A 21,079-nucleotide genomic window follows, 5' to 3' on the forward strand; every position below is an offset into this window, starting at 1 on the left:
GGAAAAGGTTCTTCACGGAAAGGGATCAGACAGCAGAACAGGCTCCCCAGGGAAGTGGTCATGGCAGCGAGCTTGACAGAGTTAAAGGTGTGTTTGGACAAGGCTCTCAGACAGATAGTCAGATTTTTGTGTGGTCTTTTGTGGAGCCAGGAGTTGGACTCAGTGGTTCCCTTATTGGGAAGGGAACCTTATTGGTTCCCTTCCAACTCAGGATACTCTACGATTCTACAAAACACAAAATATGTAGAAAATAATATTTCAGTTCTTTAGTCTCAGTGTTCTTCGAGATGGTGTTTTCATTGCTTTAGGGTATAATTCTATTAATTCTTCATCTTTTTCCTATCTGTAGGGTTCACTTATCCTTCCTACGGTTACTCTGCTTTTGGAGGAATGCATTTCCACCCTGGCACAACAAAGTCCAATGCTGGAATGAAACACGGTAACCCTGAAGATGTAATTCTTGCAGCAGTTGAATTGAGTTTGACCATCTTCTTCTTCTACAATACGAGCAGATGTTATGCAGGTTTAACTAATTGTGCTGTGCAGGGCTAGCTTTTCCCCTAGAACCTCTCCCTTTCCTAGAACCTCCAGCAACTCAGGATCATGTACATTATATTGCCCTGCTTCTTTTCAGTTATGTTGAAGTGCACCTTAAATCTGTGTGCATGTTCTTTTTAACCGCTAACTTCTGTGAAGCAGTCACCAAATCCCCTCTGTGTGCTTTACATATATTCAGTGTATGTTTCAAGCAACAACCCTTTTGCTATTTAAAGAGATGACCCACCCAAGGACTAGACCAGAGAAGAGGCATCTTCCTTTGTCGTCACAGTCTGGTACTACACAGTAGTCAAAAGAAGTAATGTAAGAGTTTATGGAAAGGTTAGAGCAGTAATAAGGACGGTCCCATATTCCTAAAATAGAGAAATAATTTCAAATCTACTTGTTGAATATTCTGTAGTTACTTCCAAAGTCTCAGGAATGAATTTGCTGTCAGGGAAAACAAATCTGATTAATTCCAGTAGATTTCCTAGGAGTGCTTCAGACTCAGATTGATGTTCTTTCGAAGGCAGGTTTATCTGTTATAGGTATGTAAAAGCTTATTTTTAAAGAAGAGGCTGATGAAAACAGAATCGCTTTAGAGTGAGCTGTGTTGCTCCATCTGTCCCTGTGAGTTGGTATCTGTAGTATTATGATTCATGAGTGTTTAAAGATAACGCCAATGTCTAAGGAAATTTTTTTATTGAGTTCTTTAGGGTTTAGTTATTACTGGTTGAGCTTTATCACACACATAAAAAAGTGGGAGTATTGAAAACTAACGGTATTTATTTCTGTTTGAAGAACTGTCAAATAACACAGTTGAAGAAGATGAAGAGAGCTCTGGTAAACAAAGTGACAAATGGGACATGAAATGTGACGTGAGAGTGGAAACTGCGGAGAAGAATGAGTGCAGAACCTCTGATCATGACGAGGAGAAAGAGGATCCTTCTTCGTCCTGTAAAGATGAAGGAAACAAAGCAAAGTGTGGTTGTCAGGGTAAGAGAACAATATGTTTAGGGTAGATCATATTTGCAGTAGAGGGCAGAGTTGGTGTTAAGTCTTGGAAACTCTATAAATGTCTGCTCACTGTTTTCAAAATATGGTAATTTTTCTTTGAGGACACAAGAGCAATTCATCTTTCTCAAATATAACATCCCTCCCCATACATAGATTGGTAGACAATCCTACACCCTTGTACTGCCACTGGGCAGCTGGTCCTGCAAGAAGATGAGATAGCTGAGCCTGCTGTGCAGGTTTAATACTGCTTTATAATAAACCTGTATGAGGTTCACTGAAAGCAGTGACCATACATGGAATACAATTGAATGTATACAGTTCAGTGCCTGCTGATTTTTGGTAGGCTTTAATGGATAAAGAAGGTCTGCATGATTGTTGTGTAGTCCTTCCCTGCAGTTCTGCTGTAAAATTGCATGCAAAGTAGCCTTAAAGATTTGAATATAAAAGGTAAACCCTACCTGCATCCGTGCAGCAAATACACAGGAAAATGACATTTTGGGGTAGCAAAGCCTTTTAGGCAACCAACCAGTGAACAAAAGGAGAGGAAGACAGGCGTAGTTAGTAGGAGTGGTTTAGCAGTAGAGTTATAAAGTATGCAAAACAAATTACCCTTTCCCAGGTAGCAAGATTTTCTTTGCCTGGGAAACTATAGGACGTAGTGCTATAATTGCTATAGTTGTAGGGTTTTTTAATGCTGATAATTACTTTTTCTAAAGGATTTGAGTAACCATGCTTCTCATCAAATTAAAAAAACCAACAACTGGAATAGAGAGACATGGTATTTTTTTTTTCTATGTGCTTGAAACCAGAGAGGTCCAGCATTCCAACTTTTTGGATTTTTGTGTTGTGTGAGTAAAGACTGAATTGCTTAATACTTTTTGTGTTGGATGTATATTGAATACAACATCTGTTGAACCCTACTATTTAGTGTTAAGAAGTAAATAGCAAATAAAAATGTATCAGCCTAGGCTTATAGTCTGGGAACCACAGTGATCTAGATGCGATAAACTTCATGGATATCTGGGTAAGCCTTTGGCATACAGAAATTGTGTATTCATGTTAATCAGGGATACACATCTAAGTGAGACTAAAATGCTGGTTACGTGTTGCTGGAAACCCCTATGTGTTCCCTCCCTACGTGAGCTTTAGATTATATCATCTATTTCACCTGTTTGCTGTTAGTGATTTCTAATCTTACTTTTATAGAAACTTATATATGCTCAAAATTCAGGCTGGTGTCAGACAACACTGCTTTTCAGAACGATGACTGTGGTTTCAAAGTTCATTTGTTTCATTTTTGCTAGTTTCTGCCGATACAGAACCACAAAATTTTGGCAGAGCAGCTAGTGACCTCCTTCGGTTACTAGTATCCCTGTAAAGCTGAAGAGAGCGCCCGGTTCAGGCTGAGTAGGGGACACAAAGCTCTGCATTTATGCCATAGTTTCTCTGTGAGTTTCTGTGCAGTATTTGATAGGCCACTTGGGCTTCTTGTCCTTCAGTTTGCTCCAGTCTAAATCAGTCAGAACTACGTGGGACGTTCTTTTAAGTGCTCTACGGACAAGAGTCTTTACCTGTCGCTTGTATCTGAGCAATTCCAAGTTTCTGTTCCTTTTTTATCTCATTGCACACAAGTGCACATTAATGGTATTGACAATGCCACTCAAACCAGAGGTAGCTTCCAGAGATGGGCTGTTCTCAAGATTCCTGCTGCCCAAGCGCTCAGCATGTGCCCAGTTTGCCTTCCAGGAGACTCATTCCCTCTGTCCTTTCCTCTCAGGTGTAATTAACAACTCGTCTCAGTGAATCATTAAATATTGAATGCATGGTGGTGTGTGACAGCACAAAACCGTGCCAAAAGAAGGCGTTGCTACAGAGAAGACAACTGAGCTAATGAAGACAAAAATTTGTGTTGCAGATGGTCTGTTCCTAGAGAAGGCTATGCAGCTTGCCAAGCGTCACTGCAATGCTCTCTTTGATTACGCTGTAACTGGAGATGTGAGGATGCTGCTAGCTGTTCAGCGCCATCTCACTGCTGTCCAGGATGACAATGGAGACAAGTAAGTCACTGCTGGCAAGGACTTAGCGACACGAGAGTTAGGTCTTTGGCAGCAGAGTGTAGTCAGCGTTCTATTTGCTGTGGGTGCTGGTCAGGGACTGCAGCACCACTCTCATCAAATGTTTGGGAGAGGGACGGTTGCGATTTTTGCTGCTCACACCAGCAAGTTAATTGCTCCAGTACCTCTCAGAAATAACGTGTGAGGGTGTGTGGAGGATGCTGTGAGTTTGTCTGCCTTCTCTTACTTCAGATCAATGCTGAGTGTGAAGTGCTGCGGTTGAGTCATGAAATGCAGTTGATGGAGATCACCAGCTTTGCGCTGGAGGAGAGTGCCCTGCTTTTTATTCCATGCAAGTCCTTAACTCTTCATAAGGGACTTTTAGTTGCGGATGAACTGGAAGAAGTAGAAATAATAACTAGAGGGTCCTTGCTGCTTTTCTCCTACTGACACCAAAAGGACACTGCACATTGTGCGGATTCTGTGGGACTCAGACTGAAATACAGCGAGGAACTGATTATTAGTAGCTATTTGAAAGCAAACTTGGTGGAAGTGATTCTGAGCACGTGCAGAGATAATCTCTCTTAAATAAACAAGTGACATTATCACATTGTCACTTTTTAGCTGGCAGGCTTTGGGCAGGCCCTGCACGATCACTTGTGTTTCTTTAATTGCAGTATTTTGTGCAGTAGAAGCCAGGTAAACCTGGAGATCTCTAACCAGGTGGAAAATTACAAGAGACTGAAGCAGGCCTCAGAGTGCTGATACACCTAAATACTGCAAAGTCCCTGAGAGCTTACTTCGCTCTCCAGCTGGCAATTTGATGAAGCTTTGAGGAAAACAGTGTATGGATGAGGTAGCAGTAAAATCTGCTGGCACTTTGGACAATATTTGTTGGCTTTGTTGTTGTTGTTTGCTTTTAAATTAAAAACAAATACTCCGCAAGAGATTGTGAGAGAGTATTAATCTCAGTCCCACTAAGAACAACCTGCATTTAAACGTCAATAAGGTGTCCCCCACATTTGGACTTGCCAGGGTATTTCAGCAAAGTCAGAGTAGTTTAATCGTTGCGATAGTTATTTTTTCTGGATCAAGAAGTACCTGCAAGTATGTCAGTCTCAAGTTTATGTTGCTCGTCTCCTGGGAAGGAGCTCAGTCTGTGAGCATGTACTGCATGTAAATTACTCTGCAGCTATTGAACAAAGCAAAGTTTTGGTGGCTGTCTTCCAGCTCTCTCACAGGAGCTGTTTAAAACAATTTTAAAAAGAAAGAAAAAAGAAAATTCCAAAATTTATAAATCAGTTCTCTGTAACTTTCACTTTAATCATTAAAAACATACGACAAAGACTATAAATTTTTTCCTTAAGCCGTTAAAGAAATGTTACTGACAACAGTTTTGCTCGTCTTTCATGCAAATAGTCTGCAGGGAATGAAAATACCTTTGTTGAGATCCTGTATTTTGTGTAATGGCTTTGATACCAACTACATGAATCTGCCATCAGCAAATACTTAGAGCAGTGCTCGCTGTCACTGCATTTATAGCCCTGATCTCATGAAGTCTGAGGGTATTAAAACACTTTGCATCCACAGGGCAAAATTAAAATATTTGCTATAGGAAAGAGAACTGAAGGCGGTAGAAGAACAAATTTGTTTGTGAGATTTGGAAATAAAGTGTCAGCATAATAGAGCATAGAGAGTATCTCCTAGGGAGCGGAGGAACGCTTGTTTTATGGCAGCAGTGGGACTGCTGGAATAGCACGGAAGAGCGGAGGGAGGAAAAGTGCCACAGTGCTGCCTATGGCAGTGTCCAGAGCCAATAAAACGGCCCTTTAAGGGATGAGTTTGTCTCAGAAATCTTAGGCGGTTTCTTTTACGTTTTTAACATATCTTGGGGTTTGGAGTGCTCACTCTTAATTGAAAGAGGACTCTATACCAGAAATGGCAAGGGACTTCTTTATTTTTCTGATGGAAGTGTAGATGTGAGTATATTCAGATATTTCTGGAGCAGGTTCCTTAACAAGCACACTGTGTGACCTTTGCTGATGTGTGTTCTCAGCAAAATGCTAAAGAGAATCAAGAAGTTGGCCAGGGAGAGCTTGCTAAGGAGTGACTCAAAACAGGGCACAGCTTTGAAATGGCATCTCAAGGGAACACGACAAATCAGATGAGCGATTAGAGTCACAGCTTGCTTTTTTCCTGGTGTTTTTTGGCAAGTGCAGCCATTCTGGCCGGTGGTGTGAAGGAGCTGGCTCTGGAGCAGGGCGCAGGAAAGGCTGCAGTGTGAACTCAGCAGAAGTGGTGCTTTGCTTTGCAGAGTCACTCGTGTCCCTCAGCAGGTTTTCCCTTCCGCAAGAAAGACCCCTCCGGCCACTGCTGCAAATCCTGCAGCTGTTAGTCACCGGCCTGAGCCCTGAGTCATTTTTCTGTTTGAAAATGAAAACAAGAAAAACTTACAGACTGGGGAGGGGGGAACCCCCGAGGGAAAATCTGCCTGGGTGGCAGAGGGCTGTGGAAATTCTGGAGGAAGGCTGCAACAGGAAGAGATGTCAATGTGCTGAATAATTCAAAACACGGAAAAAAAAAAAACAGTGAAGAGTCTGGGTACTTCAGACAAGTTCTGAGACAATTGTTTTGTGATACTGAGTTTTTAGTTGTTAGACTGGAGGTTAAGTCATACTCAGGACCGGCAAAATCCATCCTGATTCTCCTTTTGTGATTGAAGAGTTAAACACAGCTCTCTTCTGACTCAATTTTTTTTTTATGTTAGCATTCGTTTTAGGTGTTGGCCTTGACTTCTAACAGTCAAAGGTTTTTATCGGAATGTGATCAGGCGTACAGCCAATTCTTAGAATTTGTATCATACATTTGAGAATACAGTGACAATGCCAATCTGTTATTATGTTTCAGTGTCCTTCATTTGTCAATTATCCACCTTCATAGAGAACTGGTTAAAAACCTCTTGGAAGTGATGCCAGATATGAATTATAACAACATTATCAACATGAGAAATGACCTTTATCAGGTAAGCTGTTGTGGTGGTGTAACTGATGGGGATCGTTCAGCCGGCAAAAACTATTCTCCTTACTGTCTTATTTTCCTTCCATTCATCGGAGTGAGCCCAGATCAGATGGTAAGGCAAACTGGTTTAGAATTTCACAGAGAGAATTCACATTTAGAATTTAGAGGAACGCAGTGACACGCTGGAAGGTGATGGAAGAACAAGGGCATGTTTTCCCTCTATTCATTCCTAACTCCCTTGACGTTAAGAGAAACGTCTCCGTTTGTTTATCATAGAACAGCCCAAAAATACTGAATTCTTCAGTTTATATTTTCATTATTTGGCTGCTCTGTTATTAAACCAGAGATCTGGATTAGTGTGCCAATTCTGGGCTCTTTCGAACTTTTTAACATAGGATAACTCAGGGTCATGAGTGAGTTGCTGAGGAAGCTTGTAACAACTGTGTCTTTCTGTAGCCTAGAAGGTTCTCATGCCTGTTGTATGAGCACCAAGGTCTTTCTTTCATTTCTTGGTTCTCAGTGTAACATTAAAAAAAAAAAAAAACAACATATCTTTTACCCAGTAAAGAAATAACTCTTAGCAGTCCAGCACAATTCTCTCCTCAACTTATCTGCGACGCAGTCTGAGCTTTTTCTGCTGCAACTCAGATGGGGTTTAAAAAGAGCTGTGGAAACTTGCCAGTACAAGAAGCTCTTTTCAACTGTGCGCGCCATTCTGTTGTCCTAAAGCCTAAAGGTACCCAGCTGGACATCACACAGCAGCACGCCTGAGATTTGTGCCATTTTCTTCTGTTCAGCTCCAAGCTGTAAACGGTAAAGCCAAGACTTCATTCTGTGCAGATAATCTCAGAGGCCTTATTGTGACTTTTTGGTTCTCTTTCACATTTCATTTTTATGTTCACATAAAAGAAGTTTGAAATGTGGAAGGTGATGAAAGCAAGATTCTGAATTGAATTTTGTATGCCCTCTGTTTAACAGAAATAGGAAGCAAAGCTGTGATGCGCACAAGAAATAAATCTCTAACTACCAGAACTTCTCCAGCTGTTCTACCTTCTACTTAAACCTTAAGAAGGAAGGGGAGGAAATGCAGGTTTAGTCTAAGGTTTCCCTTCTCTACAGATACTCTGAAAGATTAATTACGCATGTGCCATATAAATTCAAGTAATTCATTGTAAATACATTGGTGATTCCATTGATGAACACAAGCTTATTGTACAAAGCTGGAATTAGTCCCTTTTTTACAGTCATCTGTAAATATAAAAATAATTACGTGGAGATGGAATCTTGTGCATTTTTGAAATTATTTTAGTGTTAGGAGTATGATTTCCTAAACCACTGCAGTGCCTCACTGTTAAATACTTACTTTGTGACAATGTTATCCGTGAAGCTTCCCACTGGCAAGGATGTAGTTTACAATTAACCTCTGGAAAAACTTGAAATCTCAGTCTGAGAGCCTCAGTGCTGCAGCTGTCTGTGCAAAAATGGGAACCGTGTGAACAGTATCAGCTAGACGATGCTGTGCAATCTGTACTTCAACAAACAGAACAGCAAGGTTTTCTGCTTTTATTTTTATGTTGTTTTGAAGGCTAAGGAAACCCGAAAGCCATGGCTGGGAACTTGCTTTTTAGAAGCAAAATTAGAGTATGGTTCAGTTGCAAAGGCAGAGCTGAACAGGCTCTATAAAGCGTGTGTGTGCCCCTTCTGTGGCAGGAGCTTAGCTGGGCCGGCTGGAAGCAGGGTTACTGCATCTGGGAGTACAGGGATTCTCTCATTTCCCAAGTCTGTTGCATGACAAATGGCCAGGTTAGTCCCCCAATCCACAGAGTAGGCAACATCTTCCTTCCTCCTCAAGTCTGACTGCTGACACCAGTCAGGCGGCTTTCACTTCCAGTAAGTAGAAACCCTGTCTGTATTATACAGCAGAAGAAAATGTACCCATACACAAGCTTTTCACCTGTGCCGGCTTTAAAGTGGAGCAGCATCTCACAGTAGGTGTTTTAGTTGGCTTAGCAGATATCTGTAAAGGGTTGTAGCCGCTGCTCACCTTCTCATGCCTCACTTTTGTCACTTCCAGACCCCCTTGCACCTGGCAGTAATCACAAAGCAGGCAGAAGTGGTAGAAGACTTGCTGAAGGCTGGAGCAAATGTCAACCTTTTGGATCGCCATGGTAATTCTGTCTTACATTTAGCTGCTGCTGAAGGAGATGACAAGATTCTGAGTCTGCTCCTCAAGCATCAGAAGGCATCTTCAATGATCGACCTTTCCAATGGCGAAGGTACGGAATGATAGTGCCTGTACGTTACACTTACCTCCTAGACAAGCACCCCACCATTTCTGACAGCTCAGTCTTTCTACACAGATACAGACCCGGAAGTGGCATCTTTCCATGTTTTGCACATGATATCCTTGGCTTTTACACATCTGCAGTCAGATAAGAGAACATAGATGATAAATTTTGTGGTTGTATGGGACGTAGAGATTGATAATGTCCGTATTACATGGTATGGATTTGAACTTTTTGTTCTTCAGCATCACAAAATTTCAAGAACTGTGTACTTCTTGAGATGTCCTATAGAACCGCTGTTCAAAAAAAAAATTCCCCCTGAAAAATATTTCCTCCTTTCTAGTGAATGAAATTCCCTCAAAAGTCATTTCTAGACCAGTGTCAAGTATCACATCTGGAACTTTGGGACCACGTAGTATTAAAGCTTATAGGATACCCATGGAGACCCAACTCTCCCACTTTTCAATGGCACAGGTCATTTGAATTTAGTACTCTTGCACGAGATGTAGATAGTAAAATATCTGGCCTAAAAATGTCATTATGCGATTAAAAAACCTGTGTTAAGTTCCTCAGAGAGGGTTGATTCTTCTTATTATTTTTAAATGGAAAGCTTTATGATTCTCTTTTTGAGCCACTGCAGTTAATGTTGAGGTGACAGGGCTGCCTGACCTTAAGGGCGCATTACTTATTCTCCAGGATGTTTCTAGAATACTCTAGGGTGAGCTCTTTATTCTTCCCTTCTGTTCCGCTGTGCAATTCGCTGGTTTTTTTTTCATGCATGGTTTTGAGTCACCATCAGTAATACAAATAGTTCCAATTTATGCACAAAGAACATTTTAATTAACACCATTTTTGGTGCGTAGACAGACAAAGTCACTTGTGCTCAGAGAACTGCAGTAGCTCTCAGGCATTTAACAGCCTCTCAGAGATGTGGCTGCTTAAGAAGTCATTACTGTGACATTTCTGTGTTTTTCAAATGTTAATGTACGCGATGGATGGCTTTCGTGTAGGTCTCTGTGCAATTCACATGGTGGTGATCGCCAATAGCTTGTCCTGTCTGAAACTACTCATTGCTGCTGGAGTTGATGTCAACGCTCGGGAACAAAAATCTGGACGAACTGCACTGCATTTAGCTGTTGAACAAGAGAACATCCCCTTGGCAGGCTGCCTTTTGCTTGAGGTGAGGGCAGAACTTCTTTTTTGCCTGGTCTTCCCAGATATGTATTTTCAAGACTTTTTAAATATGTCAGTCTTCAGTGGAACTGAAATAGCGTTTCTGTTTATTGACTTGATTACTTAAACTGGTATAATGGCAAAATTCTTGCTAATGTTATTTATTTGTTATTAGTCGTTCAGCACTGCTGATGAACCTTTTGTAAGTTGAGAAATTTAGTTTGTGACCCTGACCTGACTGCCTATGCCACGCTTAATTTGCACTGAGTAATCCCGGCAGCCAATGAAACTACTCACGAACAAGTTGCTTATCTCGTGCAGTGGAATGTGTATGCAGATGTGCACAGAGATAGCCGTGTATGTCTGTAAATATTTGTCTCATCTCTGGCACCTTGATCTTAGCGTGCCTAATTGCGCACACCCACAGCTACCTGCAGTGGCTCCCCTGGGTATCGGGTACAGATGTGCTAGCGGCCTCTCTGCTGAAGGGCAGCAGGAAGTGTGCAGCAAATGCTGCGGGTAATCTGATAATAGAGCTATTATCTGATTAGTATTATGGGATGCGAAGTGGCTTTTGAGTTTTATCTACCTGACCTATTTGGGTTCAGACAGCATGCCTTCTGCCCTAGTACTGCAGTGCACAACCACCGTCTGTTTGTGGATGCTGACAGCTGTAGTCACTTTCCGATTTGTTCTTTTCCGACCGTGACTGGAATTTTTGTGCCAACAGGCACGGAATGGTGCTTGCTTGCAGAGTAGCAATGTTCACACCGACACGAGTCTCTATGCAACAGTACTGTATAGATTAATAGCATTTTTCTTCTTCTCTTTCGATACTTAGGGTGATGCAGATGTGGACAGCACTACATACGACGGCACAACACCTCTTCACATAGCAGCTGGAAGGGGCTTTACGAAACTGGCAGCGGTTCTCAAAGCAGCAGGTATTCAATCAAATATTTGTTGTAGTGTTCTCTTTAACTGTGCCAATTCAGGTTAGGGGGCTGCATGCAGAAGTCAGCAAACTTCTTAACGAGCAGAAGATACCAGATGTTAAAAGCACAAAGGCTTGTTTCTCCTCGGGAAAGTCCAAGTTTCGGGGGCTCTGTTACTCTTTAGCGCCATCTAATGGCTAAAAAAAAGCAAAGCAAAACTGTGTTAATAAAAATAGCTCCCAAGTATTCTTGGAAGTTTTGGAGTATTTGTAGATATTAAAAAATATCTGAAAAAGCAGAGAAGAGACTCAGTTTTATAGTTGGGATTAGGGCTGGACTGCTTTAAAGACAAAGAAACTGGGGACACTTGTCCCCAGTTTCATATAATTACAGTAAAGTTAGTTTTGTTTATGTATTGGAATGTTGTTTTTTAGTTGTGTTCAAATCCTTAATACCTAATTTTCTCCTTTGAAACAGAAATCCAAGCCTCCCACTGCTCTGGGTGCATGCTTGGTCTTTTAGTAACGCTCGCGCTTTCTCTGACACTACAAAATGGAAGCCCCGCACCAATGCTTCATCACGTACACGCTCTGCATGAGCCCAAAGCAGGACTGGAAGTCAGTTCATATAATTAGACTTTTTCTTTGGGCCTTAACACACTGCTTGTCATTTTTTCCCATCTGTACAATGAATGAATACACAGGGATGTTATGACGTTTAACTTCAGTTTATTTAAAAAACCCACAATACTATTTTCTGAGTTAAAATATGTATTCTAAGTTTTGAATTGCAAACCTTCTAATTTAGCTATTTAAACTGTGCTTTTCAACAACACAAAGTAAAACACCTTAGAGTCTTTTTTGCACACTTGTTCTCCAGGTGCAGATCCTCATGTTGAGAACTTTGAGCCACTCTTTGATATAGAAGATGATGTGAAAGATGATGATGATGAAGGAATTGTACCTGGAACAACACCACTGGATATGGCAGCCAACTGGGAGGTATGTGGTCTGTTGTCTTTTAGTATTTAAAAAAAAACAGCCAATTTGTTTCATTTCATCCAGTTATTTAAATGGTGACAAACTTTTACAGCACCTAAACTGACATAAAAAACAAACTAACTGAGCCATAAAAAAACAGTGAAATAGTATTGGAAGAAAACTCTTAGCAGCCTACTTCTGTTGAGTAGGATCAAGCAGGCATTTCTTCAAAGCAGTTGCACTGGGGTTGTCAATATGGAAAAGGATTTAGCAGATTGAGCAACGTGTGCTTGAAGGCGCATGTTCAGGTTCTACAGGGTCAGCGTGAGACACTATGTAATTAGTTTCTCCGCCGCACGGTCTTTAGAATTGCAGTCTGGGTGACACGTAGTGAAAATAGACTTTTGTGTCTTACCTAAACAGTGGTTAGATTACGTGGTTTGAGCTTCAGTATCCAAGTACATGCAGCAGGCTTGATGTGAGCGTACAAGTATCCAGCATCTCTGATCATACGGAGCTGGGGGGGGGAGCTTTTCACCTAAAAAGGTGAAAAGCTAGCGCAGGCTGTGCTTGAAATTACTAGTTGTAGATAATTGCTTACTCCCCACTTAACTACTGCTACAGCCCCTTATTTACTGCACAGGCTGCCTCTGTATCCTGACAATAATTGCTAGGTGACAGAGCTTAAGGGCAAGGGAGATGAACTTAAAGATTTCTCCCTCAAGGTATGCACAGGTTTTCTGTGATATTAAAAAAAAAAAAGCAGCTCATTTACAGATTTACAGTACTGTATAAATAATACTACTAGAACTTGTCAAGATAATGGACAAATAACCAGGTATTGCTAAATACTAACTTGAACGTATTCTCTTAGGTGTATGACATATTAAATGGCAAACCCTATATAGCAGCAGCAGCAGTTTCGGAGGACTTACTGACGCAAGGTAATGCCTGTAAAGAGGACCTGGCAACATCCCTTTGGTAATGAACAGCTGAGTACTGAAAGTATGCTTGCAGAAGAATTTGCCCTGCAGCAGCTTGTAAGGGAGCTGGGGAGGGAGAAGAGGTACCCACTACCACCGCAGTAGTCCTACAACGAGCAAGATTCTGTTAACCAGCGTGTCATGAGGACCCAAGTTGATACATTTTCAATATTACAGCCATATATTAGCAAATACCAATGGATGATAAAATAGATACTTTTAAATTTGGCTCTGCTTCTGCTTAGAAATAAACTGGTGTGTGACTCATGTAAATAACAGACGTATTTTTCTGTTCCCAGGCCCTTTGGGAGAGCTGAATGAAAGCTCCAAGAGGCAGCTTTACAAGCTATTGGAGGCACCTGATCCAAGCAAGAACTGGTCTACTCTAGCAGAAAAGCTGGGTCTTGGCATTCTTAATAATGCCTTCAGGTTGAGCCCTTCCCCCTCAAAAACTCTGCTAGATAACTATAAGGTAATGTGGCTGTAGCAAGTTATAAAGAACACACAGACGTGCGGTGAATGTTGTTCTCCTGCACAGTGAGATGCTGCAGCCCTTCAGTTTTAGCTAGCCAGAATGAAGCTGAGCATCTGCCATCTTCTCTCTTAGATTTCTGGAGGTACAGTTCAAGAGCTGATCGCTGCTTTGAGACAGATGGATCACACCGAAGCTATTGAAGTCATTCAGAAAGCACTATCTAGCTCACAAAGGCAGTCTCACCAGGAGGACAACACAATAGGAACTCTTCCTTCATCATCGCCACCCAGCTTTGCAAAGGAAGAGACAGGTAAGCACAACATCAAGTGCTTTTAAAACATTTTTTAGTTCTCCCTCCTCACTTTGGACTGCTAATAGCTGGACATGATGGGTAGGAAACTCTGCAGAGCTGCTTACCTGTTTCTGCTTACCTGCCACACTAGGGCTTTCTCAGTTGACATTTGGTAGGTGCAGAAGAAAGAGGAAAAATGACTGATTTTGATCAGTAGCCATGAACTACAGTATTGAGTATAACTGGGTCCTTTTTCCTAAAACTGGGTATCTGCCACTTACCGATATAAACTTCGTAGATGTTTTAAGGATCAAAAGATAAACTAGGGAATTAATTCACAGGCTTATACACGTTCCCATTATATTTTCACTTGCCCCTTTCTTCCACCCAGTCTAGACAAACACAGATGTTTGGAGTTCATAACCCTCATAAAAGAAACCCACCATAGCAATGCCACCCTGGCCTAACTGCGCTACTTTACGCTTTCTAGTTACGTTGTTCAGTCACAGAACGAACCTTTGCACCTTTCAAAAGCGAGTGTGTACATACTGCCTCTTTACATTATTCTTAAAGGGAAGGGAGTTTCTGCTGCTTTGCAACATGAATGTCATTTTTTTGAAAACAGGTGTTTAGAAAAATAGTGCTCAGCTCTGTAATACACTGACCACTGTTCTATTCACACTGAGAATACACCATATCTTCAATTCTGATACAGTTCTCTTGCAGTCATTTTGTGGAGCTTACACAGATGACAGCTTTGTAGTTCAGTCTCACTTTAGTAACTAGAAGAAAATTGTTCAAGACAAACATCTCAGAAATCAGCAAGTGAAATAACAGAAGAGCCTCATCCTGGAGCTGCATACTTGCACAGTCCATGCATCTGAGATGCAGATAACTTTTTGCCCTGCTGTTACCACACAAGGGCAGAGTCCTGAGCCCAGCACAGTGACAGTATTAATGTCAGCAGCGTGCCAGGCTTCCCATCTCACCCAAACGCTGCCTGCAGTTGGTCTCTGACAGCAGCGCATCTGCTCACGTGCTCTGCTCCACTGAAAACATTCAGCACAGCTTTTCCTGTAGCAGTACCTAAAGCTACAGTTATTTTCCTATACAAGAGTTGTAACCGATAGGTTTGTATCCCTCTGGCCTTTCAGGACATCGCTGAAGTAAAACAAACTGATTATTTCCCTTCTCTCTCTCAGGTGAACTTTATAACCACAAATTTCAAGACAATGAAAGCACATGTGACAGCGGTGTGGAGACCTCCTTCCGCAAACTGAGCTTTACTTATTCAGACTCTCTGAACAGCAAGTCAGCGGTAACACTTAGCAAAATGACCCTGGGCTACGGACAGGAAAGCTCAGTGCAAAGCAATTATATACCTAACTAGCAAGGTGTGCAGTTAACAGGAACAACCCTGGCATTTAGAATTACGTCGGTGTTGTCACGGCTGGAGGGAAATAAATTCACAACCGGAAATGCACCGGAGGAGCCACACACGAACCTGAACCGGTGGCGATCCTCGCCCTTGCTTCCTTTCTCATGTACATTTAATTTTATTCATTTACAAGCCACATTTGAGAACCAGGGCTCCACTGCCATATTAATACAAAGGACCGGACACTGATGGACTGAGCTCACCTGGTTTGTGATGATTTTCTTTTATAGATGAAAGTCACTCCTTGTTAATGTGTAATACCAGCTCACTTAATTCAAAGAGGTAAAGCACACAGCAATCAAAGGATAGTTTCTGGATGTTCCCTTCAGAAGTTTTGCAGCACAGCTGTCTGGAAAAAGCTCATAAAATCACTGGCAAAGAAAAAATAGTGACTTTAATCACAACAGTGACAACTCTGAAAGACAAAAGAATCCTAAAAAAAAAAAAAAAAGAGGAGAGAATCTTGTATATTTCAAATAATGTATTTAAACATATCTTTGGTGCCTCTTATTAAAAAGAATTGAAGTTTTGCATTTCCTACTTGTAAATAGTTTTTTATATCAGTTCCTTTTTTAAAAAATAAATGTGTGCTTTTTAAAAGCTTATTTTTATTTTACTTTTATAATAAAAACTCAAATGAAATCTCGTCTACACTTGCTGTAATTTTTACATAACTAACTTTGAAGTGGAGTTACTTACAGAAGATTTAGCACTGAGTTTTGGCAATTTCAAGTACTAAAACAAATGAAAGGTTGTACACCCCTTGTCCTTAGGCTTAAGTACCTTGTATAGTGTGAGACCAGGAGCATCAGCTGTAGCTGAGCATCTGTGCTGTGGAATTGAAGTCTCTTATTCATAGTCCTTGATAATTCTCATAATTCTGGCAGCAGAGAGTCAGCTACACTGAAATCAACTATTCAGCATATCAGCAAAACTAATGAGATGGTTCTTACTTGGATCTTACTTAAACTCTATAACCATGTTTCTGAGGAGTATTTCTTTTTGTTTCAAGTTAATCCCAGTGAGTGCAAGTTACAGATATTGCCCCTACTAAGAATACAGAACAGTTATCAGATTTATTTATAAAGATGTGAAGTGCTGTCACATCACTTACCCGTAGCCAGCTTTCTTAGCACAAAGGTGGAGCTTTTGACACAGTGATGATTCTTGGCTGACCTCAGTCTTCAGTAATGTGGATATAGTTCCTGGGAAAAGAAGATAATATAAATAAAATAAAATACTTGCATTCAGTACAACAAACGCTACTATAAAAATCATGATCAGTGATAAACTTTTGAAGTAACCTCATATCCAGCTGAATTAATTCCAGAGAAACAGGATACAAAATGGTAAAAATAGAATGCTTTCTTTCAACTACCACGTGTGTAGCCTACAAATGCAGCAGTGTGTGGATTTTTGTTTGATGAATGTAGTAGTCCAGTGTTCCTCCTGCATTTCTAGCTGCAACTATTTTTTTAATGCAGAAATGGGCAAAAGTTCTCATATTCTGGCCCCATCAGAACCACTGAGTCACACCTACCTTCTTCTGGCACAGAACTTCCAGCACAGCCTGGAGGGGTGGCAGAGACTTTTATCAAGGTTTCTGCAATCCTGCAGCTCCCCAAGGCAGGCTGGCTGTTGATGAGCACCGTTAGCATTACTTCTGGCCCTCTGCTGCTTTTAAACCATCAGAAGACACTTGGGTCCATATTTTCTTAAGAGCTTCATGACCAAATGCTGCCTAACACCTAGTCATCAGGTTAGTGATCCTGCAACGCACAGGGGAGGTGTCCGAGGCCTCTTATGTTCCAGTGTCTGAACTGGCAGGCCGGCATCTTTTATTGTGGTTTCTTTGCAGCAACAGAAGCTTCACACCTTTCTTTGGTTTAGCAATAAAAAAAATACTAATTTAAAAGTAGTCTCACCAACTCAAACAGGAACACTAAATTTCTAGAGTCAGGTCATAACTTTTCCCATTTGCTTTAACCCTCAGCATTTTAAGTATGTGTTACAGGCACACCCCACAGTTTGGCAGAAGCAGGCAAGAGTAGGAGGCAGAACCCAGCTTCTAGCACCAGAGCGCTACAGAAGGTATCAGGCTGCCTAGTGGGAGAGGCGTTTGTTTCTTTTGGTATAGTTCTAAACTGGCAGAGCGAATTTACTGCAGAGCCTCGTGTTTACCTCAGCTTAATTCAAAGAAAATGCTCATGCGCATAGCTTTGCTCTTTCTGCCTTATCCTTTTTCTTATCAGCAGGCACCACACTCAAGGGGAAGTGCCTGAGTACACTGCTGCCTCCGTGCAGGTAGAAGGAAGAAGCGAGCACACAGGCAGCATGGTCTAACAAGAGAAAAGTGTAAGCAACGCAGACAAGTCTCAACTGAAACATTTAGAGTAGCCGTATTCTTCTTAACAAGTAACCACTAGGAGAGATTTATACATCTCATTAGCTCACCTTAGACACAGAATTATTGTAATGTCACCTTATGCAAGAAAGGAGTGCTATTCCTGTTCCCCAAGTGTGACAGATCAAACAAATGAGAGAATCCAGAAGCTCACTGCTTGAGAGCTCCTGTGCATAACTGGGTTATGGAGAAACCTTGTCCCACCCAGCGTTGAGAAGGCTTGACTACACCAACACAGGGTAGTAACAAGGACTAATCATTGCTGACTCATATTTTCCTTCAGCACAGTTAAGCTGGCTTGTAGCACAGGGTACTGTCCCTATTCTACTGCTTGTTACCTCATCAAACCATGTTATCAAGACCCTATTATTAACTAAAGTTCTAAAAACCTAAGTGTATGTTTGTTCTAAACGTGTACATGAATCGCCAAAACAGAATTTCTGGAGTTACTTTTAACTTTTCCCCATCAGAACCTTTAGAAAAACTGTTCCAGCAATCTGTCAAGCTCCTATTTACTCAGAGCATTACTGCATTACTGTGCAGAAAGCCTATAGTGCAGTGCTGTTAGCAAATAAAACGGCAAGGCTGGAGGAAGGGCCAAAATGCATACACTAACAACTTCAAGCATCTCAGGATGCTCACACTGCGGGCTTGTCCCTCTGAGTGCTAGTCACACTTCCTGTTCCTTTGGCAGAGATTCATCTACAAATACTTGCAAAGGTATTTAATTAAGCTTTTTTTCCCCTAGTATATAGAGAGCTGTAACCTTTAGACACCTTCAGCAAGTTTACTACTGAATTATAAATTACAGTGTGAATCAAAATCTGAAATAAACCTGATTTGCACTGGCAGATCTGCTGCGTTATTTTGCTACTGTACTACAGTAACAGACACCAGAAATAGGGAATGGAGCAAGAATGTGGTGTGACAACAGAACACTAAAGATCTTCTCTCTGTTTGACATAAAAAAGACTATTTAGAAAGTTCAGCTGCCCTTGTTTTTAGAGCGTCTGCCACGGCTGCGAGTTTCCAGTGACTTTTGTTTACCTTCCTATAGTGGTGTATGAAATGCCTCTTCTCTCTTTCCTGGGCTGGTGAAGTGCTGTTTTCTTACATTTAAGGAAAAAAGCAACTTTCCCTTCCTCAAGGTGACAAGGAACAGTGGTGACTATTCATTAGCTCAAGATGCAATGGGCCAATACCTCACAGCTTTCAGCTCTTCTGGAGCACACAATCCTCTTAAAGCAGAGCAGTCCTGCAGTGACTGCCGCAGGTTTCATCCAAACTTCTGCTGGATTCAAAAGATTCCTACAGCTACAAGCAAAAACAGTACAAGTTAATTCCAGGAGATGCTTTTCTGTATCCAGTGTTATGAAGTAGTGTGATGCCCTGCTTGGAGCTAGGCTGCAGTACGTACATTATCCAAAGCCCACAGAACTCTTAAATGAGTCAGTGGGAAAACCAAATGTAAAAAGTTTTCCATCATCCATTTACCCATGTGACTTTCACAATACAGAAGCGTGCAAGCAGATTTGTGGGCTTCATTACACACTGCAAATGCTTGTGACTGTCAGTTAACCTGTGGCCTACAGTGGCAGTTGCCAGAACTCCAAGTGACTCAGCACACACACGCACACCCCCGTCCCACTGTGGTATGCTTGGGGTTTGCTAATGATGACCAGAATGACAGGAGCATGACAAATGATTCGCTCCTCGCTCAGATCTACAGTCACTTTATTATCTTCTTATCTCCATCATCCCAGGCAGAAAACACATTTGGCCCCAGTACCAAGCAAAAGCCGTGGCCAGATTGCTTCCCAGATGAGAAACAGACAGCAAGGTACACAGAGCACATCGCTATCCTGCACACTGGGCCTCCTTCCTTGGGGAAGCTCTCCACCAACTGGCCCAGGCGACGCCACTATGGCTTCCTGCTGCCCTAGCACTATCACAGAACAACCCCTAACAAGAGACCAAGCTTTCCAGTATTTCTTTCACAAGACACCACCTGGAGGCTTGCTCACACCACTGCTCCTTTCCAGCTCTTGGGGCGAGGAGCTGAAGCCTGCAGTGCCAAGCATTAAAGCCTGCTATGCTCACGTGCTACTTGGGAAAACAAAATCAAAAGGGCACGCCAGAGTGTTATTTAGCTTTAACTATTTACTACAGGACTGCTATAACAAGAGAAGAGAGACAAGCTGCAACGCTGGCGTAAGCCCAGTGATCACAGTGTTTGTGAATAGGCATCGGAGGCCACTACTTAAGGTTTTGACGTCCTAACAACCTGAAGAAAAAAGCATTGACAGTTTCTGCTCCGGTATCTGACAACAGCATGCTTTCACTCGGCCACCCAGCTCTACGGGCAGCTCTCATTCTTATTTAGGGCTCCTCTGCTGGATTACCCAACTGCTCGCAGGGCCAGAAAACCCCCTGCCACTGTTATTCCCCTTGACCTTCAGTCAGGTCCCCAGCTAGCCACCATGTACAACAGCTAGGCAAAGAAAGCGTACTGCTGAACTACCTTGCTCTCGCTAAGCCTAAGCGCACCAAGACATTTCAAAATCAACTTCCAAGGAAAGAGCAGGTCCTGGCAAGCAACCAGGCTCATCACATACCTCCTGATCAGTCCTCAGGGCGTTGCTTCCCTCTGTGCTTTAACATCTTTCCTTTGCTGTAGTCGCTTAGACTATTAAAAGTCACCTTTATTTTGTCTATGATACACACAGTAATAATCAAAAAAGCCATTCACAGGTCCTTAAGAACTGTACTGGAACTATGTATACAATGGCCCTTTCTCAATGTTGACAGAAACCACGAAATTTTTAAGGTTCTGCATTTTTCACTTAAGACTTGTTTTTCCATCCCTAATTACACTGAACGGGAACTTTCATTTCATTATCCTCTAACATCTGATTGAGAAGGACAGCTACATTAACCCCATTCCTTGGCTGGAACATGCCCTTAAACATTCAAAGAACAAGGTCCTGGTTTACTCAACTTCTCCCTCAAAGGGTAAGACATGAAAACAAAGATACCAGCAATGTAAAGGCTGTCTTGTAAGCTACAAGCCTTAACTGTTCCTTTCTGAGAACAAGAAACTCACTTTCCTGTTCCCTTGCAACTGATGCTGCTGTAAGTCACTGAAGTGGCTCTGCTACACACTTCCAAAGACAGAAGTGGTACAAACAGAAATAGAAGTGCTGAAGAAAGACGTACCTCTAAAGCAGACAAATTCTTCAGGCCCTAAGCTATGCAAGCAACAGCTAACACGGACTGACAAAGAGCTATGTATTTAGAGAGGAATTCTAGGTACACACTTCTTGAAAACCAGAGGTATAAAACCCAGAAAATCTTCCAAAAATAGTTCTGGTAAACTTAAGCAAAAAGAAAAAAAACAACAAGAAAAGTCTTCCTTGTGTGGCAGAAAGCATCAACAAAGAGGTGCCTTCTACAGCTCCCTGACCATCAGACAGACCATCCCTGCAGGT

At 41.7% G+C, this 21,079-nt stretch overlaps 1 protein-coding gene across 1 annotated transcript in view; it reads left to right on the forward strand.

Moving 5' to 3' along the window:
• NFKB1 (nuclear factor kappa B subunit 1) overlaps nucleotides 1-15,787 on the forward strand; it is a 59,340-nt gene extending 43,553 nt beyond the window's left edge. Inside the window, 13 exon segments of the mRNA XM_021396055.1 lie at nucleotides 350-439; nucleotides 1,339-1,533; nucleotides 3,470-3,611; nucleotides 6,516-6,630; nucleotides 8,701-8,902; nucleotides 9,922-10,091; nucleotides 10,926-11,028; nucleotides 11,899-12,020; nucleotides 12,874-12,943; nucleotides 13,282-13,454; nucleotides 13,590-13,767; nucleotides 14,952-15,100; nucleotides 15,102-15,787. Coding sequence (XP_021251730.1) covers nucleotides 350-439; nucleotides 1,339-1,533; nucleotides 3,470-3,611; nucleotides 6,516-6,630; nucleotides 8,701-8,902; nucleotides 9,922-10,091; nucleotides 10,926-11,028; nucleotides 11,899-12,020; nucleotides 12,874-12,943; nucleotides 13,282-13,454; nucleotides 13,590-13,767; nucleotides 14,952-15,100; nucleotides 15,102-15,155 — 1,763 coding nt within the window. The 3' untranslated portion in view covers nucleotides 15,156-15,787.

This window comes from Numida meleagris, chromosome 4 (assembly GCF_002078875.1).
Source record: "Numida meleagris isolate 19003 breed g44 Domestic line chromosome 4, NumMel1.0, whole genome shotgun sequence".
Lineage (NCBI taxonomy): Eukaryota > Metazoa > Chordata > Aves > Galliformes > Numididae > Numida > Numida meleagris.